This window comes from Mauremys reevesii, linkage group 1, assembly GCF_016161935.1.
Source record: "Mauremys reevesii isolate NIE-2019 linkage group 1, ASM1616193v1, whole genome shotgun sequence".
NCBI classification, from domain to species: domain Eukaryota; kingdom Metazoa; phylum Chordata; order Testudines; family Geoemydidae; genus Mauremys; species Mauremys reevesii.
In genome coordinates this window covers 243,178,159-243,194,674 of record NC_052623.1, presented here as the reverse complement: position 1 = coordinate 243,194,674, position 16,516 = coordinate 243,178,159, and the positions used below count along the sequence as shown (strand labels likewise).

The window sequence follows — 16,516 nt, the reverse complement described above, 5'->3', positions numbered from 1 at the left end:
TAGGCGTTGATTGGCCCGCGTTCCGCCAATGGGCGGTGCCGGGGAGAGGGGAGCGGGGGGCTGCGTGTTTCCGGAAGACGTGGCGGCCGCTTCTGCCGCGGCTTCCAGCCACCTCCCCCCTCCCTAGTTCCCTTCTGCTGCCGCCGCGCCGCCACCATGATCTCGCTCACCGACACCCAGAGTAAGCGTCCGCCGGCCCGGCGGGGGGGCGGGTCCTTGAGCGGCACGAGCCTGACGCCCCTGCCCCGGGCGGCGTCCGGCTCGGGGATGAGCCCGCGCGCTCCTGGCCGCTGCCCTTTGTTCCGGGAGCCGGGGTCTGCGCCGCGCTCTCGTCCCGCTTCCTGCTCGCAGGTGGAGAGATGGGCCGGAGGGGGGGCGGGGTCCCCGGCACCGCTGCTGTGGGCGGGGGATGGGCCTTGCCGGCTCCGGGGTCGTTTCCGCCCGTCTCCGGCTGGCCGCCCCCCACCCCCTGCCGCCGGACACCTGCGCCGGGAGGCCTCTGCATGTCCGGGATCCCTTGGACCAGCTTCGTGCGCCAAACGCGAGTAGTGAGGGGTCCAGGGGGGCTCTGTGTGTAGCTATTTACAGTGTGTTTTCAAACGTCTCCGTGTGGCGAGCCAGCACTGCGCTAGTTACCTTCTAATTCAAAAAGGAAAAGTTGTCCCAGCCATACTCACCATTTGGAAGACTGAATTTTGAGGAAGTGTGTCTAACTGTTAGTGTAACCTTTAATAAAACCGGTAGGTTTATAAGCAATAAAATTAAAATTGTGCAGTGTTCTGACTTCTGAAACAAACTGCAAACATCCCAAGTAAAATTATATAGGTAGCCAACATCTGATAAGCCAACAAACTGCATGTCATGAAGCAATCTTGGTAACAAAACCAGAATCTACTAAAAACCGAAGGCAGAGGGACAGATTTTCTTTATATTAAGGCTCTTTTACACTGTTTTGTAAAACGTCTTTAAAGCGAGTGTAAATGTAATGTATGCCCACTTTAAGACCTCTTTAATTGCCAGAATGGTGTAAAGGGCCCTTAGTGTAAATGAGAACCAGGCCAAAAGCACAATGTATATTTGCATAAGAACATAAAAATGGCCATAGTGGGTCAGATCAATGGTCCATCTAACCCAGTATCCTGCCTTCCAAGTGTGGCCAATGACAGATTCTTCAAAGGGAATGAACAGAACAAGGCAATCATCAAGTGATCATCCTCTGTCCTCCAGTCCCAACATCTGGCACTCAGAGGCTGAGGGACACCCAGAGCATGAGATTGCATCTCTGACCATTGCTGCTAATAACTGCTGATAGAGCTATTCTCCATGAATTTATCTTCTATTTTGAGCCCAGTTATAGTTTTTTGCCTTTCACAATAACCCCTGGCAACGAGTTCCACATGTTGACTATGTGAAGAAGTACATCCTTACGTTTGTTTAAACCTGCTGCCTATTAATTTCATTGAGTGACCCCTGGTTCTTGTGTTATGTGAAGGGGTAAATAACACTTCTTTATTCACTCTCTCCACATCATTCATGATTTTATAGACCTCTGTCATGTCCACCATAGTCATTTCTTTTCAAAGCTGAATAGTCCCAATCTTTTCAATCTCTTCTCATCTGGAAGCTGTTTTATACCCCTAATCCTTTCTGTTGCCCTTCTCTGTACTTTTTCCAATTCAAATACATCTTTTTAGAGATGGAGTGATCAGAACTGCACTCAGTATTCAAGTTGTGGGTTTACTATGGATTTATATAGTCACATTATGATATTTTCCATTTTATTATCTATCCCTTTCCTAATGGCTCCTTACATTATTTTTTTGACTGCTTCTACGCACTGAGCAGATGTTTTCACAGAACTATTCACAATGATTCCAAAATCTATTATGACTCAAGGAAGCTAATTTGGACCCCATCATTTTGTATGTATAGTTGAGATTACGTTTTCCACTGTGCATTACTTTTTTACTTATCAACATTGAATTTCCCCTGTCATTTTGTTACCCAGTCACCCAGTTTTGTGAGATCCCTTTGTAACTCTTTGCAGTTTGCCTTGGACTTAACTATCTTAACGAATTTTCTCTCTTCTGTAAACCTTGCCACCTCAATGCTTATTCCTTTTTCCAGATCATTTATGAATATGTTGAATAGCACTGGTCCCAATATAGATCCTTGGGGAACCTGCTATTTATTCATCTCCACTGTGAAAATTGACCATTTTTTCCTACCCTTTATTTCCTATCTTTTAATCAGTTAGTGATCCATGGCAAGACCTTCCCTCTTATCCCATGACTACCTACTTTGCTTAAGAGCCTTTCGTGAGGGACCTTAGACGTGGACTTTCAGAAAGCCTGTGACACTATATCTTCTTGATCATCCTTGTTCACATGTTTCTTGACACCGTCAAAGAGTTCTAATAGATTGGTGAGGCCTGATTTTCCTTTACAAAAACTGTGTTGACTCTTCCCCAACATACCATGTTCATCTATGTGTTTGATAATTCTGTTGAGGGTTAGTCTGTTCTTCTTACCAAGGTGTTGTCACTGCATCTTGTGCAGTATGTTCAGGAATTCATCTCTCATCAGCCTGTGGCTAGTATATTTAGTCCTACGGCTAACAGGTGTCTGGTACGTCTTTCAAGACCTGCTTCCTGGTGGTGGTTGATGCTTCATCTCTTTTTCAAAATTCAGATTCATAAGGACGTCCATGAGGTTTCCCTTTGCTAGAATGAATGGAGTTGGGGAAGAGGGCAGATTCCAATTATAGTCCTCAGTCAGTAATTGATATTTGATATATTTAAGTTTACAGTGAAATATGGGTGTATACTTTTTGAACGTCAGATTAGGGTGTGGATTTTTACAGTATCTTTTAATGGAACATCTAAAATAATAATCTTGTCCTTGTAATAGTAGTGTAAATTTAATTAGATATTGAATGTTTGCAGTCAAAATGAAAATTAAAGCAAATTTTAAAAATATGTGCTGTTACAAGTCAGTCCACAGAAATATAATTTGGATATCAAATGGTGTTAAACAATATTGAGAGATGAGCTCACATAAGTAAGGAAGTTAAAGGCTACCAGAGTAGATATAGCTACACAGAGGCTTTGTGAAATCTTCTACTATTGCTAGTAAATGGAAGTACTAGAATATATAAGCTACCAATGGTTTTACCCCTGTGCTGTCTGACCAAGATAAGAAGACACTGGGTATGTCTATGCTGCAATTAAAAACTTGCTGCTGGCATGTGCCAGTTGACTCAGGCTGATGGGGCTTGTAGATTCTTGGGCTGGAGCCTGGGCTCTAGGACCCTGCTAGTTGGGAGGACCCCAAAGCTCAGGCTTCAGTCTGAGCAGGAACCTCCATGCTGCAATTAAACAGCCCCTTAGTCCAAGTGAGTCAGCTGGCACAGGCCAGCTGCAGGTGTCTAATTGCAGTGTAGACATATCCATTGTGATTAAAACATTGTCATCTGGTTTACACTAGTGCTAGGACTGGTGAGGCTTTGCTGCTGTTCAAGCAGATATAGAAGAACTTCACGGAAATCTCAGTCTAGATGAAGCCAAAGGCCTAAACTTGCAGCCCTTTGTGTTTTGATCTTGATCACTGTTGCAGAGAAGAACCTTGTAGGTTTGATCTTCAGGCATCCCTACTGAAACTTATCTTGCAGTTTAATCTAACATGTCTAATGAACTATAATCTTAAAAACTCAAACTTTGATTTTGAGTGACTTGTTAGTAAATCAATGATAAAGCTGTGTTTATTTTCATCTACAGAACTTGTGTACACATGCACAATCGTGCTTATATGCTGAATTCTATATCAATATGTAATTTCCAATTTAGTGATGTATTGCACAATATACAGTACATTTCATACACTTACTACTTATAGATCACATCATCAAAGAAGTCTCAGGTAGTTAAAATCACAACATTTAAGACAAATCGGAAGCTTTAAAATTAACTGTTATCTGAAAACTTCTTGAAGCAGGACCCTACTTTATTTTCCATGCTCATAACAATTTAACTAGGTAGAATTCGCTATGGCCATAACTTCCCCCGACATCAAGATAGGAACTAAATGTTTCCACATTTTGCATTAATTTCTGCAGCCTATTCATGTCAACTCTTAATTTGTGAAATAAATTTTCTTATTTGTATGCATTAGTGCTACTTTTTTACTAACCTTTTTTAATTATTTTTTTTTTTGTATTGCAGAGATTGGAATGGGATTAACGGGCTTTGGTGTGTTTTTCCTTTTCTTTGGAATGATTCTCTTTTTTGACAAAGCACTTTTGGCTATTGGAAATGTAAGTGTTTGCTGTTCAAATTTTAGTTTATACATATAGTTTCGACACGGAAGAGTAGAGTATTTTAAGTACATGATGCATTTGTATTAAATATTCCCCTTTTGAGATTTTTTTTGTTATCAAATGGAAACTGAGCCTTGGAAAATAGAATCATAGACCCCTAGGTTTAGAAGGGACAAGGGTCATCTAGTCTAACCACTGCCAAGATGCAGAATTTGTTGTGACTAAATCATCCAAGACAAATGGCTATTCAGCCTCCTTTTGAAAACCTCCAGTGAAGGAGCTTCCATGACCTCCCAAGGGAGTCTGTTCCATTGTCCTACTGTTCTTACAGTTAGGAAGCTTTTCCTGAGATATAATCTAAATCTGCTATACTGACTAAAACAGAATCTGGTATATATATGGAGATACACCTATCTCATAGAGCTGGAAGGGACCCTGAAAGGTCATCGAGTCCAGCCCCCTGCCTTCACTAGCAGGACCAAATACTGATTTTTCCCCAGATCCCTAAGTGGCCCCCTCAAGGATTGAACTCACAACCCTGGGTTTAGCAGGCCAATGCTCAAACCACTGAGCTTTCCAAAAGAGAGATTATACTGACTCTGAAAGTTAAGCCAATCCCCCAGTCACTCTAAAGATGGTACCACTGAGTCAGACTTGAGTCAGCCACAGTGAAGAAACTTGTGCTGCAGCTGCTTGTGCCACTGATTCTATACATTAGACTTCTCGGATTGACTCTCATGGGTGGGTCTACACAGCAAAGAAAAACACATGACTGGCCCGTGGAGCTTTTTCATTGCTGTGTAGCTTTCTGGGCTGGGACTGGAGCATAGGCTGTAGGACCTTGTGGGGTGGGAGGTTCTTGGAGCTCAGGCTGCAGCCCGAGCCCGGAAGTCTACACAGCAGTGAAACAGCCCTGCAGCCCGAGCCCTGTGAGCCTGAGTCTGCTAGCACAGGTCAGCCACAGGATTTTCTATGCTGTGTAGACGTACCCTCTGACACCTTTTTTACCGTCTTATATGTATGGTAGCTTATTAGAATTTGCATATTTATTTCCATCTAAGAACTCTGATATTTTGTAAACACTAACAAATTTAGACTCTTAACACTTTTCTGAGGTAGGGAAGTATAATTAAGTGAAAATTGCTAATAATAAATTGAAAAAACCACCTCTTGTGTGTGATCAGTAGGAACTTCTACTAGTCAGTGCCTTCATCTTCTGCAGTTTTAAGTTTTCACTTAAATTACGTTTCTTGCTTTTGTAGTAGATTATATTCAGTTCATGTGGGAAAGTTAACAGATGTGATGTTGCCTTTCTAAATCTGACAGTTCCAGTGCTTCCACTGTTGTTCACAGCTTTGCCCATCTGCAGGAGATGAAAACTAACTAGAGGATTGTTGTTTTTCAATTGTTGCTATTCAGAACTCTGTGGGCAGCAGGGGTCAAGTCAGCTTCACTCTGTTGCTACTGCTTGTGGAAGCTAGGAACAGCAGGACAAATGTGAAAGCTGTTCACTGAATGAAAGTCCCAAAATAGATACTTGGAGGTGGGTATAATCACAGAAGCCACTCCCCTCCAAGGTATCAAGAAAGAGAATTTGTATATGGCAAACCATACATAAAATAAATATTTGGGATACAAAAGGAAAAACCAAAAATACAGGGCAGGAGGTAAATAACTCAGTCTAGGGAAAGTGATATAAAGTGGGAGATAGAGAGAAAGTAAAGAGCAAACAGAACTGAAGACAACACAAGAAAAGATGCACTATCCTTACAGGAAAGGAAAAAAGTGGAGTGATACCAGGAAGAGAAAAAGATGCAGCAGGAGAGTAGAAGAGTAAAAGTGGCATACTACATGTGTCTTATTCCTTTAAAATGTAGTTGGTATGACTTTGAGGGTTTTGCAGCACAAGTATATTTCACTCTAGCTACTAGGGTTAGTTCTCGGACTGGCAGGTGGCAGTTGTGATTAGAAAAAGATAATTAGACACTGATGGCTGAGGGTCAACTATTGTCAGTGGGACTACTTGGTCAAACAGAGCGAGTAGCATTTATTCTGCAACAGTGATAGACTGCAAAACTAATATCAAAGCTGAGATGTAGTGAAAAACAAGGAGCATCAAGGCTGATACTTTATCTTCAATTCTTCCCATTAAGTTATAATGAATATGCTTAAATATCTATAAAATCATGCATTATGTTGACCCACGAGAAGCTAAATACAAGTTATGGATGGTGAGTCGGTGACTTAAAGAAACACTGCCAAGGTAGAGCAAAATATGACCTGCCACTTATTAAGGCTTGTGTACACCAAAAGTTATTAGACAGTCCAAGGCTTCAGCCTTGGTCAGGGACATGATTAGGGTCATGTCCACGTTACAAAATACATGCCTTAAAATTTGGAGATAACTGTTGTCCTAGAGACTCCTGACATGGTTGTATTTGTAATGTAGATGCTTTGTGTATCTAGGGTGACCAGATGTCCCAATTTTATAGGGACAGTCCCGATTTTTGGGTCTTTTTCTTATATAGGCTCCTATTACCCCCGTCCCAATTTTTCACATTTGCTGTCTGGTCACCTTATCTGCAAGTACATTGTAAAAAAAAATCTGAAATGTTGTGTGTGGTGGCACTTCATACCTCAACAGTGTGTATCTAATTTACAAACAGTGACGGACAAGGGGTTTGTTTCCAGCTTTGTAGAATGGTTATTAATATACTCTTTCATTCACTGTTGGATTTGTCTCTGTCTCTTTCAGGTTTTATTTGTGGCTGGCTTGGCTTTTGTTATTGGTTTAGAAAGAACATTTAGATTCTTCTTCCAAAAACACAAAATAAAAGCAACAGTCTTTTTCCTGGGTGGTGTGCTTATAGTTCTCATTGGTTGGCCCTTGATAGGAATGATCCTTGAAATGTATGGATTTTTCCTTTTATTCAGGTAAGACTTGTTTAAAATGGAGTTCTTCATTGGTATTTTTTTGTTATTAGGAGGAAATGTTTTTGCTAATTAGACAGCATTCACCACTTCCACAACAGTTGCTAAACTGAAACGTCATCTCTAAGCACACTTTATAATTTATACAAATCCTTAATTTGTATTTGTAACAACCTGGAACTTGATGTGTACTAGTTTGATACTTTTAAAATCAACATTGCCTAAATCCGTTTGATATTTGTTACATTGTTTCATATGTGTGAAAAATTGCACTTGACAATTTCACACTCTTCCCACCCCACAATCAAGCAAGGATTTTTTTAAAGAACCGAAATATCCTTTATGCCTAAAATGTGGACTTTGTCTAATTTACCACCACCCACAGTAAAAACCCAGCTTAAATCTGAAGAAACATGATGTTCTTTTGAAAAAAAACCACATATTTTATTTAACATTTCCTTCCAGTGTTTGCAACCTTGGTATTGTGCTAGTGTATGAGAAACTGAAACAGACTTGTTTTCATTATCCAATCACATTGTGTCTCATAATGCTTATGCCTAGCATAATCACTTAAAATGGAGCAGCATTTTGTTATATGGTTAACAAAGGTGAATTATGTAAATCTGAAAAATCATTATCCATATATAGTAAGTTTCATACTTGTGCCTAGCATTCCGATAAGAAGCCATTCATCATTTTTCTTCATATCACTTCTGACTTGCTAAAATCCGCATCCTTCGGGGAGGGAAAGAGGAAAATGTCACATAGATGTCACTATAGACCTTTTTGAACTTAACCCTGAACTTCTGATGAAATCAGAACTATATAACAGACTCATGACTCCAGTATAGTAGCCACTCAAGGTTTTTCCATGGTGCTGCAGTGCAGGTGAAAATTAATGCAGTTGCTGTGGAAGTCAAAGGAAATGTGACTTGGATCATAATATTTTTAACTCACTTAAGTTGGATATATAGTCCTATATTTAAACACTTAGGTTGGGAATTTCAAAAGTGCTCAATATTGACCTGCCTTTGCTCCTCCTGAAGTCAATGGAATTTTTATTGTTGACTTCAGTGAGAGGTGAGTTATGTGAAAAGCAGAATGCTTTTATAAAGTCCCATCCTTAGATCTTCCTTGTTTTTGTTGGTCCAAGTTCTTTCATCCTTAACTTGCAAAATATTACCACAAATGTTTTGCAAATGGTTATGCATTGATCTAAGATTTCCTTCAGTAATTGGTATATTAACAAAGAGGCAGTTTTGCTTTAGTCACTTGTAAATTGTTTCTTAAATTTTGTTTTAAAATTGTAAAAGCACATGTTGATATGTACCTCATCACATCTTTAGGGAATCATAATTACAGTTCCGTGTCTGTCACAGAGGTCATGGATTCTGTGACCGTGGCAGTGGTCCCTGGCCGACCGGTGCAGCCGTGTTCCGCTAGCCTCAGCAGTGCTCCCTGACCAGCCGGGCAGAGCAGCCGCAATCCGCAGCCCCGGGCAGCAGTCCCCGGCCAGAGCAGCCACAGCCCTGGGCAGTTTATTGTCTGTTACCTGTCCATGACTTTTACTAAAAATATGATGACTAAATCATAGCCTTATTCATAATATGAATAATTTCAAATTGCTTTGGTAACACTTGAAAGCTTTAAAAGCAGCTTTAAAAGCAGCAAAGTACATTGTAAAAAAAATCTGAAATGTTGTGTGTGGTGGCACTTCATACCTCAACAGTGCTTGCCGTGTGACAGAAGTCTAATGTATATGAAAGAACAATCTCCAAAGAAATGAAGCGGCTGGCTAAAGTCAATGCACACGGAGTCCTACCACAATCTTTTAAAGGAGAACAATTAGATTATTTATTAACTAAGAAACATTAAAGAGCTGTCAGAGTCTTACTTTCAAACCTAAAAGACTCTGACGCATAAAACCACTTATCTTTAATTTAACTCTTTTCTTGACACCTGGAAAATCTAAAATTTGTTCTAAAACAAGCAGTTACTATTTCTTAGCCCATCTCCACCATGGTGCTGCATTTGTTATATCATGCTGACTTCCGAAACACAGTACAGTATCAAAAAATAGGTGTATCTCCTGCATAATCAAATAGGAAGAATAAGCTCTCTTTCACACATCAGTCTAAAATGTCCAAAAAACCCCCACAGGAAATAACTGGCCAAATGCATAGCTTTTTACATAAACTTTCCTTTTAACATTTGCTGTAGTAGTCCCCATTGGAATTACAGTAGAACCTCACAAGTTCTTACATAGCTAATCTGTATATCTGAGAATTTATTCAAACAGCTCTACTCCTACTTCTCAGCAAATGTCTAATAAATGGCTGCTGTACTGAGGCCTTCACTACCGTATATGCTCGATCATAAGCCGGTTCGTTTATAAGCCGACCCCCACCCCCCAAGATAGATAAGTAAAAATGGAAAATTTTTATAACCCGTTCATAAGCCTACCCTATAATTCAGGGGTCAGCAAACTTTGGCTCCCGGGCCATCAGGATAAGCCGCTGGGGGACCGAGATGGCTTGTTTACCTCGAGCGTCCGCAGGCACGGAGGTAAACCTAAGTAAACAAAGTGTCCTGGCGCGCCAGCTGCTTATCCTGACAGGCTGGGACAGCAACTGGTGGGGAAATTTTTTGTGAGGGAGAAGCTGGGAGTCAGGGGAGTAACCCCTGTGACCACTCCCCACATCACCCCACCCCTAGCCCAGGACCTCCACACACTCCCCATCCCATTCCTTCCCACCTTATCAGGGGAGGATGTCTCTGACCTGGCTGGAGCTGTTCCAGCGGCTGGGCAGTGCGGCCGCAGCCTGCTCTGGCGGGCCAGACCGGGCGGCGTGGCCGCAGCCTGTTCCAGCAGGCTGGGCCGGGCGGCACGGCTGCAGCGTGCTCTGCGGTATATACAAGTATATACGGTACTTTATAAAATACATTTGCACTACATTAATCATATACTATAAACTATCAAGTAGATTAAAGAAACTTGTCAGAACAAGTGAACAGATGGTATTTTAATGTACAGCCTTTGTTTTTGTAATTATTTGCTTGTTAAATTGCCAGATTTGTAATCTGCAATGGGAGTCCCAGGTTACTCAGTAAGTTTCCCAAAACTTTAAACATTGTGAGAGAATTTCTTTCCCATTAAAACATCAAATCAGCCCATGCTGTCATAATGTACCATAGTGTCAGCTTCTGAAATAATTTAATCCTATAAAGTGGGCATAAAAATAACTGGTGAAATTTATATCTACTAAATATTGGTGGGATTTTCAAAAGTACTCCAATTGTTAGGATTGCTGGCCCCAGTGATCCTCAATGTGCTCCTAACTCACTTAGGTACTTTATAAAATCCTACTCTATCAGATGAGATTTTCAAAACATTTTAAAAGGGGGGGAAAGCTTTTGAATATTATATTTTTTCCTGCCACTTCTTTCTCCCCCTCCCATCCTGAATTAGCAGATCCCATATATATATATATATATATATATATATATATATATATATATATATACACACACATATTTATATATGTCAGAACTTATTTTCTATTTACAAGCTACAAGTAATATTTTTAATGCAGTCTCATTTCAAATAACTCATTCCTTCATCCAGTCTAATATGTGAGAATAATGTTATGTCATGTTGGACCTATGTAACTTCAGAATCTTTTTCTTTAAAGGGGTTTCTTTCCTGTGGTGGTTGGTTTTATTAGAAGAGTGCCAGTCCTTGGATATCTCTTGAATTTACCTGGTATAAGCTCGGTAAGTATTCATCTGCTTAACATTAAGTTTGAATCTTTTTGTTCAATCCATGGTGGCTGTAGATTTAACAAATAATAATGCAGAAATACTATGCACATAGTCATAGAGCAGTAAATGGTTACTGTGTATTCTTTTTGTACAGTTCTTGCACCATATGAGTCATATTCAATCCTAAAGAAGAGATTGAAATAAAACGAATTTCCACTGAAGCCTCAAAAGTAGAGAGACTTATAGAGATTATCCCTGCATCATTGTACTCAAGTTTTGAATTACATATGCATGTTACAAATACCAATGATCTGAGACTCCATTATTCGTGTACACCAGTGGGTCAAAAATAATCTTAGGAGTAGTTTTAATTCTGACTTAAGTTTTTATGTTTGATCTACTTTATTTTGCGTAAGTTAAACAGAAAAAAGCCCCAGAGTATTTTCAAATTGCTCTCTTTCAGACTAGCATAGACCTTCAAGGTGAGTCAAGAATATGCCTAGTAACTGTCTCTAGGCACCAGCATCCTTTGTGTAGGTCCTTTGATACCATATTAGTAAATGGATTCTTTGAATGAGATCTGTGGGTATAATTCATTGGTCTAATTCATAATGCCAGAAGAACAATTGTGATGTAGCATGTTGTTGGCTGTAAGTAGAGCCTTGTCGATGTTAATGCAGGTATAATAAGGAAATAGACTAGATGTATTATTTTTTACTGTATGGTAAAGTGAAAGCGTTGAATCCATAAACTTTCATGTGATACATAATCATTTATCTAATTAATACTTATTCAGGTCCACTCTGCTTGGGATAATTTTTGCCATTTACTGAGATCTGTGTTTTTCACATTTGCCATTCTTTTAATGAAATATCCAGGGAATAGAAGAGAGGCAAATAGCACCAGAGAGAGGGTAACCTAGGATTTGTACAGTGCATATGTCTCTTTGTATTTGGAAATTTGTAATTTTAAGTATTTTAACCTTAGTCTTGAAAGCAACCGTTTAATACATACATTGTAAAATTCAGAAGCTGTATAATTAAGACATATACGAAGTCCAGTTTGCAAAGATTGATTCATTTTAAAGTTCAAGTTCATCTGTTTGAATGTTGTAGTCTAACAGTCCCAGGCCAAGGTCTGGCTCATGATCCATGATCAATTGAATGTTCCACTCAGCAATTGATCTTATCTATATTTATAAATTGATCTTAATGGGGTTAAATCCTGTTTAAAAAGATAATTGTTAATGTTTTATTCAAAGCCTACGTAGGCTCAGAAGAGAATCCACAGTAATGGTCAGTTGAAATATCTTATTTGGTCTGTTAATGCATGAGTGGCTGATATTTTTTTTCTTTTAGTTAATTGTTTTATTTTATTTTGGCCATTAAGCTAGCAGTATTACCTGCATTTTTCTAATTTATGTTTTCATTCTGTTGCATCTTCATATTGCACCGTTAATATCCATGAAAAACATATCATGCAGAAACACAAATTGCAATGTAAGATATTTTTAATGTTTACAAATTTATAAATCTCATGAGACCTTGGTGAGTACTATTTGACTATAATCATTTTGAGTCACCTACTAAATGTGCACAAGTACCAATTTATATTTCTGAGATAGCATTTTGAATGTACATGCATAAACATGTGCAAGTAACTTTTTTTGTCTCTTCTTTCCTACAGCTTGTCGATAAAGCTGGAGAAAGCAACAACATGGTATAATGACAAGTGGGCAGAAGGCTGGTTCTAAATTTATTGTATTATTTATAAAGCTTTTGAAGAATATTCAGCACAAAGATTAAATTGTGTACAAAGGAAAAGCTTGTAACATTCTTTATATAAAAGTTTAATTTAAAATGTATAGTCAACAAAATACATCATTAGACAAGAAGCTCAGCAAGCATGCTTCTGAGACAAGCTACTCCAAGAATTTGGGAAGTAAACCGAAGAGGTGAAAGTCATGGGATAACCCACGCTACAACTGTTCAAGACTGTTTTTAATGTTTTTGGAAAATATGCTAAACATAATGAACCCTCGTGGAACTAACGGTGCCTGTACTTTACCTCCTTATTTTGAAGGTTTGGTAGAGTGAACAGGTCTTTATTTTTAAGGCATTCCCCTCCTACCTACCCAACCCACCACCTGCCACACACCCCAAAAAGAAGCAGGGGGTGCTGGGCAAAAAATATTACCTGTTTAACAAAAGATGTCTTTCTTGCATGAAAGTTAAGATGGATAATCATTTTTAAGTATATGTAACAACAAAGGAAACCCCGCTACACTTCTACTGTAAACATTTTTTGTAAATATGTGGCTAAAATAAAACTTCATTGTTCTCTTCATGTTTCATAGCCAAATGTAAGTTGATTGGATTTGCCTTCAGTTTTGGAATATGCAAAAGGTCAGTCTTGACTAACTTCAGTCTAAAAATGCAATTGGTTCCGAAGTTGTACAGTTTAGCTGGGAACTCTTGAAACTGACTTACACTCCTTTGGATTCTTTTTCTCCTTGACTCATGTTACGTGTGCACATCGAGATGAGGATGTAGCTCTTTATCACTGAATAAACTTTTTGCATATCCTATTTAGTTCATGAAATAATATATTTGGTTTTACACAAACCCTGTGAAATGTTCCCTGCTCAAATATGAAACATGTTTTTAAATAGTTGGAAGCCCAGGCTTCTTTTTTGCCATAGGACTACAAATTACAAATCTTATTTTTTACAGTAATAAAATGAAAACTTTAAACTCTGTGTGTGAGTTTCTGGAAAATTGAATTGAACAAATTAACTGAAAAACAAATGCCAGTCTGTCTATTTATATGACTTAATTGCTGCTTGATTTCAGTCATTTTTAAATTATTTATCCCGTCAATCATGAAAGCAATTAGGCATCTATAAAGCATATATCTCATTTGGACTATAATTTTCTTTGGCCTAAATTGAGGTAAATGAAGATTGCATATTAAAGTGCGTGTAGTGATTTTTCTAATTTTGTTGGAATGTCTAACATGCATTTCCAATAAATCTAGATTCATAGTATTTTTCATCTAAAGTGAGCAGCAAGTAACTTGTATTTCAAACCTTGACTTTAGCAGTTTCTCGGAATTTTTTTCTAAAGTAGCTATAGTCTCATCAATCTAAGAAGTCATTCTTTTGCAAAGTTAAAAAATACCAAACTAATTTTTTATAATGTTTTTAAGATGGGATAAGCCATCACATAAAAAATATACATTTTTGGAAGTAGTTTAAAAACAACTTTGCATGTGTGGTGGGTTTTCCAATTGTAGATGTATAAATCACCATGGATTATTTTCTAAACTTCCCCATTTACTTTGTTTTCTTCTGGGGAACAAGGTAGTGGAAGGTAAAATGCAAAACACTTTGGGAGCAAAATGAATAGGGCAATAGCCTGGTAGCCCAGTGCATCTTTTAAGTGTAGTCAGTGCGCATTATGGCTTTTAAATTTTAATAATGAAAGAACTTGGTTGTGGGTTGGGTTTTTTTGGTTTGTTATATTCCTGATGGCATGTGTATTAATTTACAAACAGGACTAAATATGACTTGTGGCTCCTACCTCAAGAGAAGAATTAAAATTAATTGCTCCTGTGTATCTGTTCTGTTTCAAGCAACACCTGTCTAACACTAGTTAAATTTACTTTCTGAACAACCAAATGGGCTTGAAATACTAGTCTGCCTCATGGGAATCAAGGAATTTTTTTTTTTTAAATCAGACAATGTTATTTCATTTACAATAGATGTGGAAGAATGCCAAGGTCTTTACTCTTGTCTTCTAAAAGGTAATCTAAAGTACAAAAGCTGGATTGTACCACATGACTGTGTTCTCTAGTCCTTTTTGGAAGAAAATTGCTTGATAAACTTATGCCAAGTACCTTCTTCCACAAGAACTTTGGACAGAATCTTTAAGATGTGACAATGTCTTGCTGTTCCATGATCTTTCAGCCCTTCAGTGAAACACAGAGGTCTGCAATTCACCTCACTTCTGCTTCAATTCACAGTTTTACATCAAGTATCCGCACAAGTGGTGCTTGTTTTTTTGTCAGGAATGAGACTGACAAATATACTACTCAACTGAGAGGGGACAACATTGTGTGTAGCATTTAGCAGTCTGTATCCCTCAAAGTAACATAGTTTCAAAGACAAACATCAGTTTTGCCAAGTACCTGTAAGTGTTGGGGAAGAAGTCAAAACTACTCCTTAGCCTTAAGTGTTTCTGTCATTGCAAAAATGTATCTTCTGTAACAGAAACATATTTGGAGCATTTCCTCTTTTAAATGTAATTTATAATTGCTACGTTAAGGCTCACTAATAGATCTATCCTGAGCAGATGAATACTGTAAATACACTTGTCATACCTTGAATAAATGAGTACTTTTTTCTATTAATTGTTCATGTCTTTATTTTTTTAACTGCTGTGTCTTCAAAGAAAATATTCTATGCCATTTTGCTTGCAGGAAGAGAGACACTGCAGTTCTCATCTGTTGCTGGATTGCATAGTGGAGCATATGGAGTCTGGAATGAGTGTCTTGTATTAGATCTTTGGAATATTGTTGTAGCCGTGTTGGTCCCAGGATATTGGAGAGACAAGATGGGTGAGGCAATATCTTTTATTGGACCAATAAAGAGACAAGCTTTTGAGCTGCACAGAGCTCTGTGTAACTGGAAAGATACTGCGTCACCCACCTTGTCTCTTTTTTGTATTAAATCTGTCAGACAAGCATTTCTTAGGTAGGCATCCCCATTGCTACTGTTAATATCATCTTGGTATTTAACCAAATTTCTTAACTGACACACTTTTTACAAGCACCAGTCAAAGAAGCAGTGTGGTCCAGTGGTTAAGGTACTCAACTGAGACTCAAGAGGCCTATGTTCCATTCCTTGCTCTATCACTGATCTACTGGGTAACCCTAGACAGCTCACTTCCCATCTTTCTGTTACCCTAAATAGAAAAAGGCTGGAAGAGGAATGTTTACACAGCAAAGGAAAATCCCTGGGTGGCCTGTGCCACCGGGCTTGGGCTGCGGGGTTGTTTCATTGCTGAGTAGACTTTCAAGCTTGGGGTGGAGCCCAACTCGGGGACTCTCCTGCCCTGCAGGGCCTGAGTCCCGCAGGCCTGAGTTGGCTGGCAAAAGCCAGACACAGATTTTTCTTTGCTGTGTAAACATACCCTTAGCGCTGGTCTACACTACAGGGTTAGGTCAAATTTAGCCACATTAGGTCAATTTTATAATGAATGCATCTACACAAGCAACCCCGTTCCATCGACCTAAAGGGCTCTTAAAATCGATTTCTGTACTCCTCCCTGGTGAGGGGAGTAGCGCTAAAATCAACCTTGCTGGGTTGAATTTGGGGTAGTGTGGACGCAAATTGACAGCATTGGCCTCCGGGAGCTATCCCAGAGCGCTCCATTGTGATCGTTCTGGACAGCACTTTGAACTCCGATGTGCTAGCCAGGTACACAGGAAGAGCCCAGGGAACTTTTGA

The 16,516-nt window shown here is 39.0% G+C and overlaps 2 protein-coding genes across 4 annotated transcripts in view; one reads left to right on the top strand and one right to left on the bottom strand.

The window, feature by feature from the left end:
- The window catches only part of RECQL (RecQ like helicase), a 31,420-nt gene extending 31,229 nt beyond the window's left edge, over nucleotides 1-191 (bottom strand). Inside the window, exon 1 of the mRNA XM_039544233.1 lies at nucleotides 171-191. The gene's annotated coding sequence lies outside the window, so the exon portion shown is untranslated. The remainder of the gene's footprint in view (nucleotides 1-170) is intronic.
- GOLT1B (golgi transport 1B) lies at nucleotides 11-15,417 on the top strand. 3 transcript variants are annotated; one of them, XM_039544276.1, is made up of 5 exons: nucleotides 11-181; nucleotides 4,220-4,311; nucleotides 7,070-7,248; nucleotides 10,938-11,019; nucleotides 12,694-15,417. In XM_039544276.1, the coding sequence occupies exons 1-5, from the start codon at nucleotides 157-159 to the stop codon at nucleotides 12,730-12,732; spliced, it is 417 nt and encodes a 138-aa protein (XP_039400210.1). In that variant the 5' UTR covers nucleotides 11-156; the 3' UTR covers nucleotides 12,733-15,417. The 3 variants fall into 3 exon arrangements, with proteins under 3 accessions (XP_039400210.1, XP_039400218.1, XP_039400226.1); XM_039544284.1 differs by lacking the exon at nucleotides 11-181 and adding an exon at nucleotides 524-740; XM_039544292.1 differs by lacking the exon at nucleotides 11-181 and adding an exon at nucleotides 2,367-2,424.
- Nucleotides 15,418-16,516: the final 1,099 nt, after the last annotated feature.

Coding starts and splice junctions, on each gene's coding strand:
- GOLT1B (XM_039544276.1), top strand. CDS start 157: ATGATCTCGCTCACCGACACCCAGA. Junction 182..4,219: donor CTCGCTCACCGACACCCAGA/GTAAGCGTCCGC, acceptor TTTGTATTGCAG/AGATTGGAATGGGATTAACG. Junction 7,249..10,937: donor GGATTTTTCCTTTTATTCAG/GTAAGACTTGTT, acceptor TTTTCTTTAAAG/GGGTTTCTTTCCTGTGGTGG.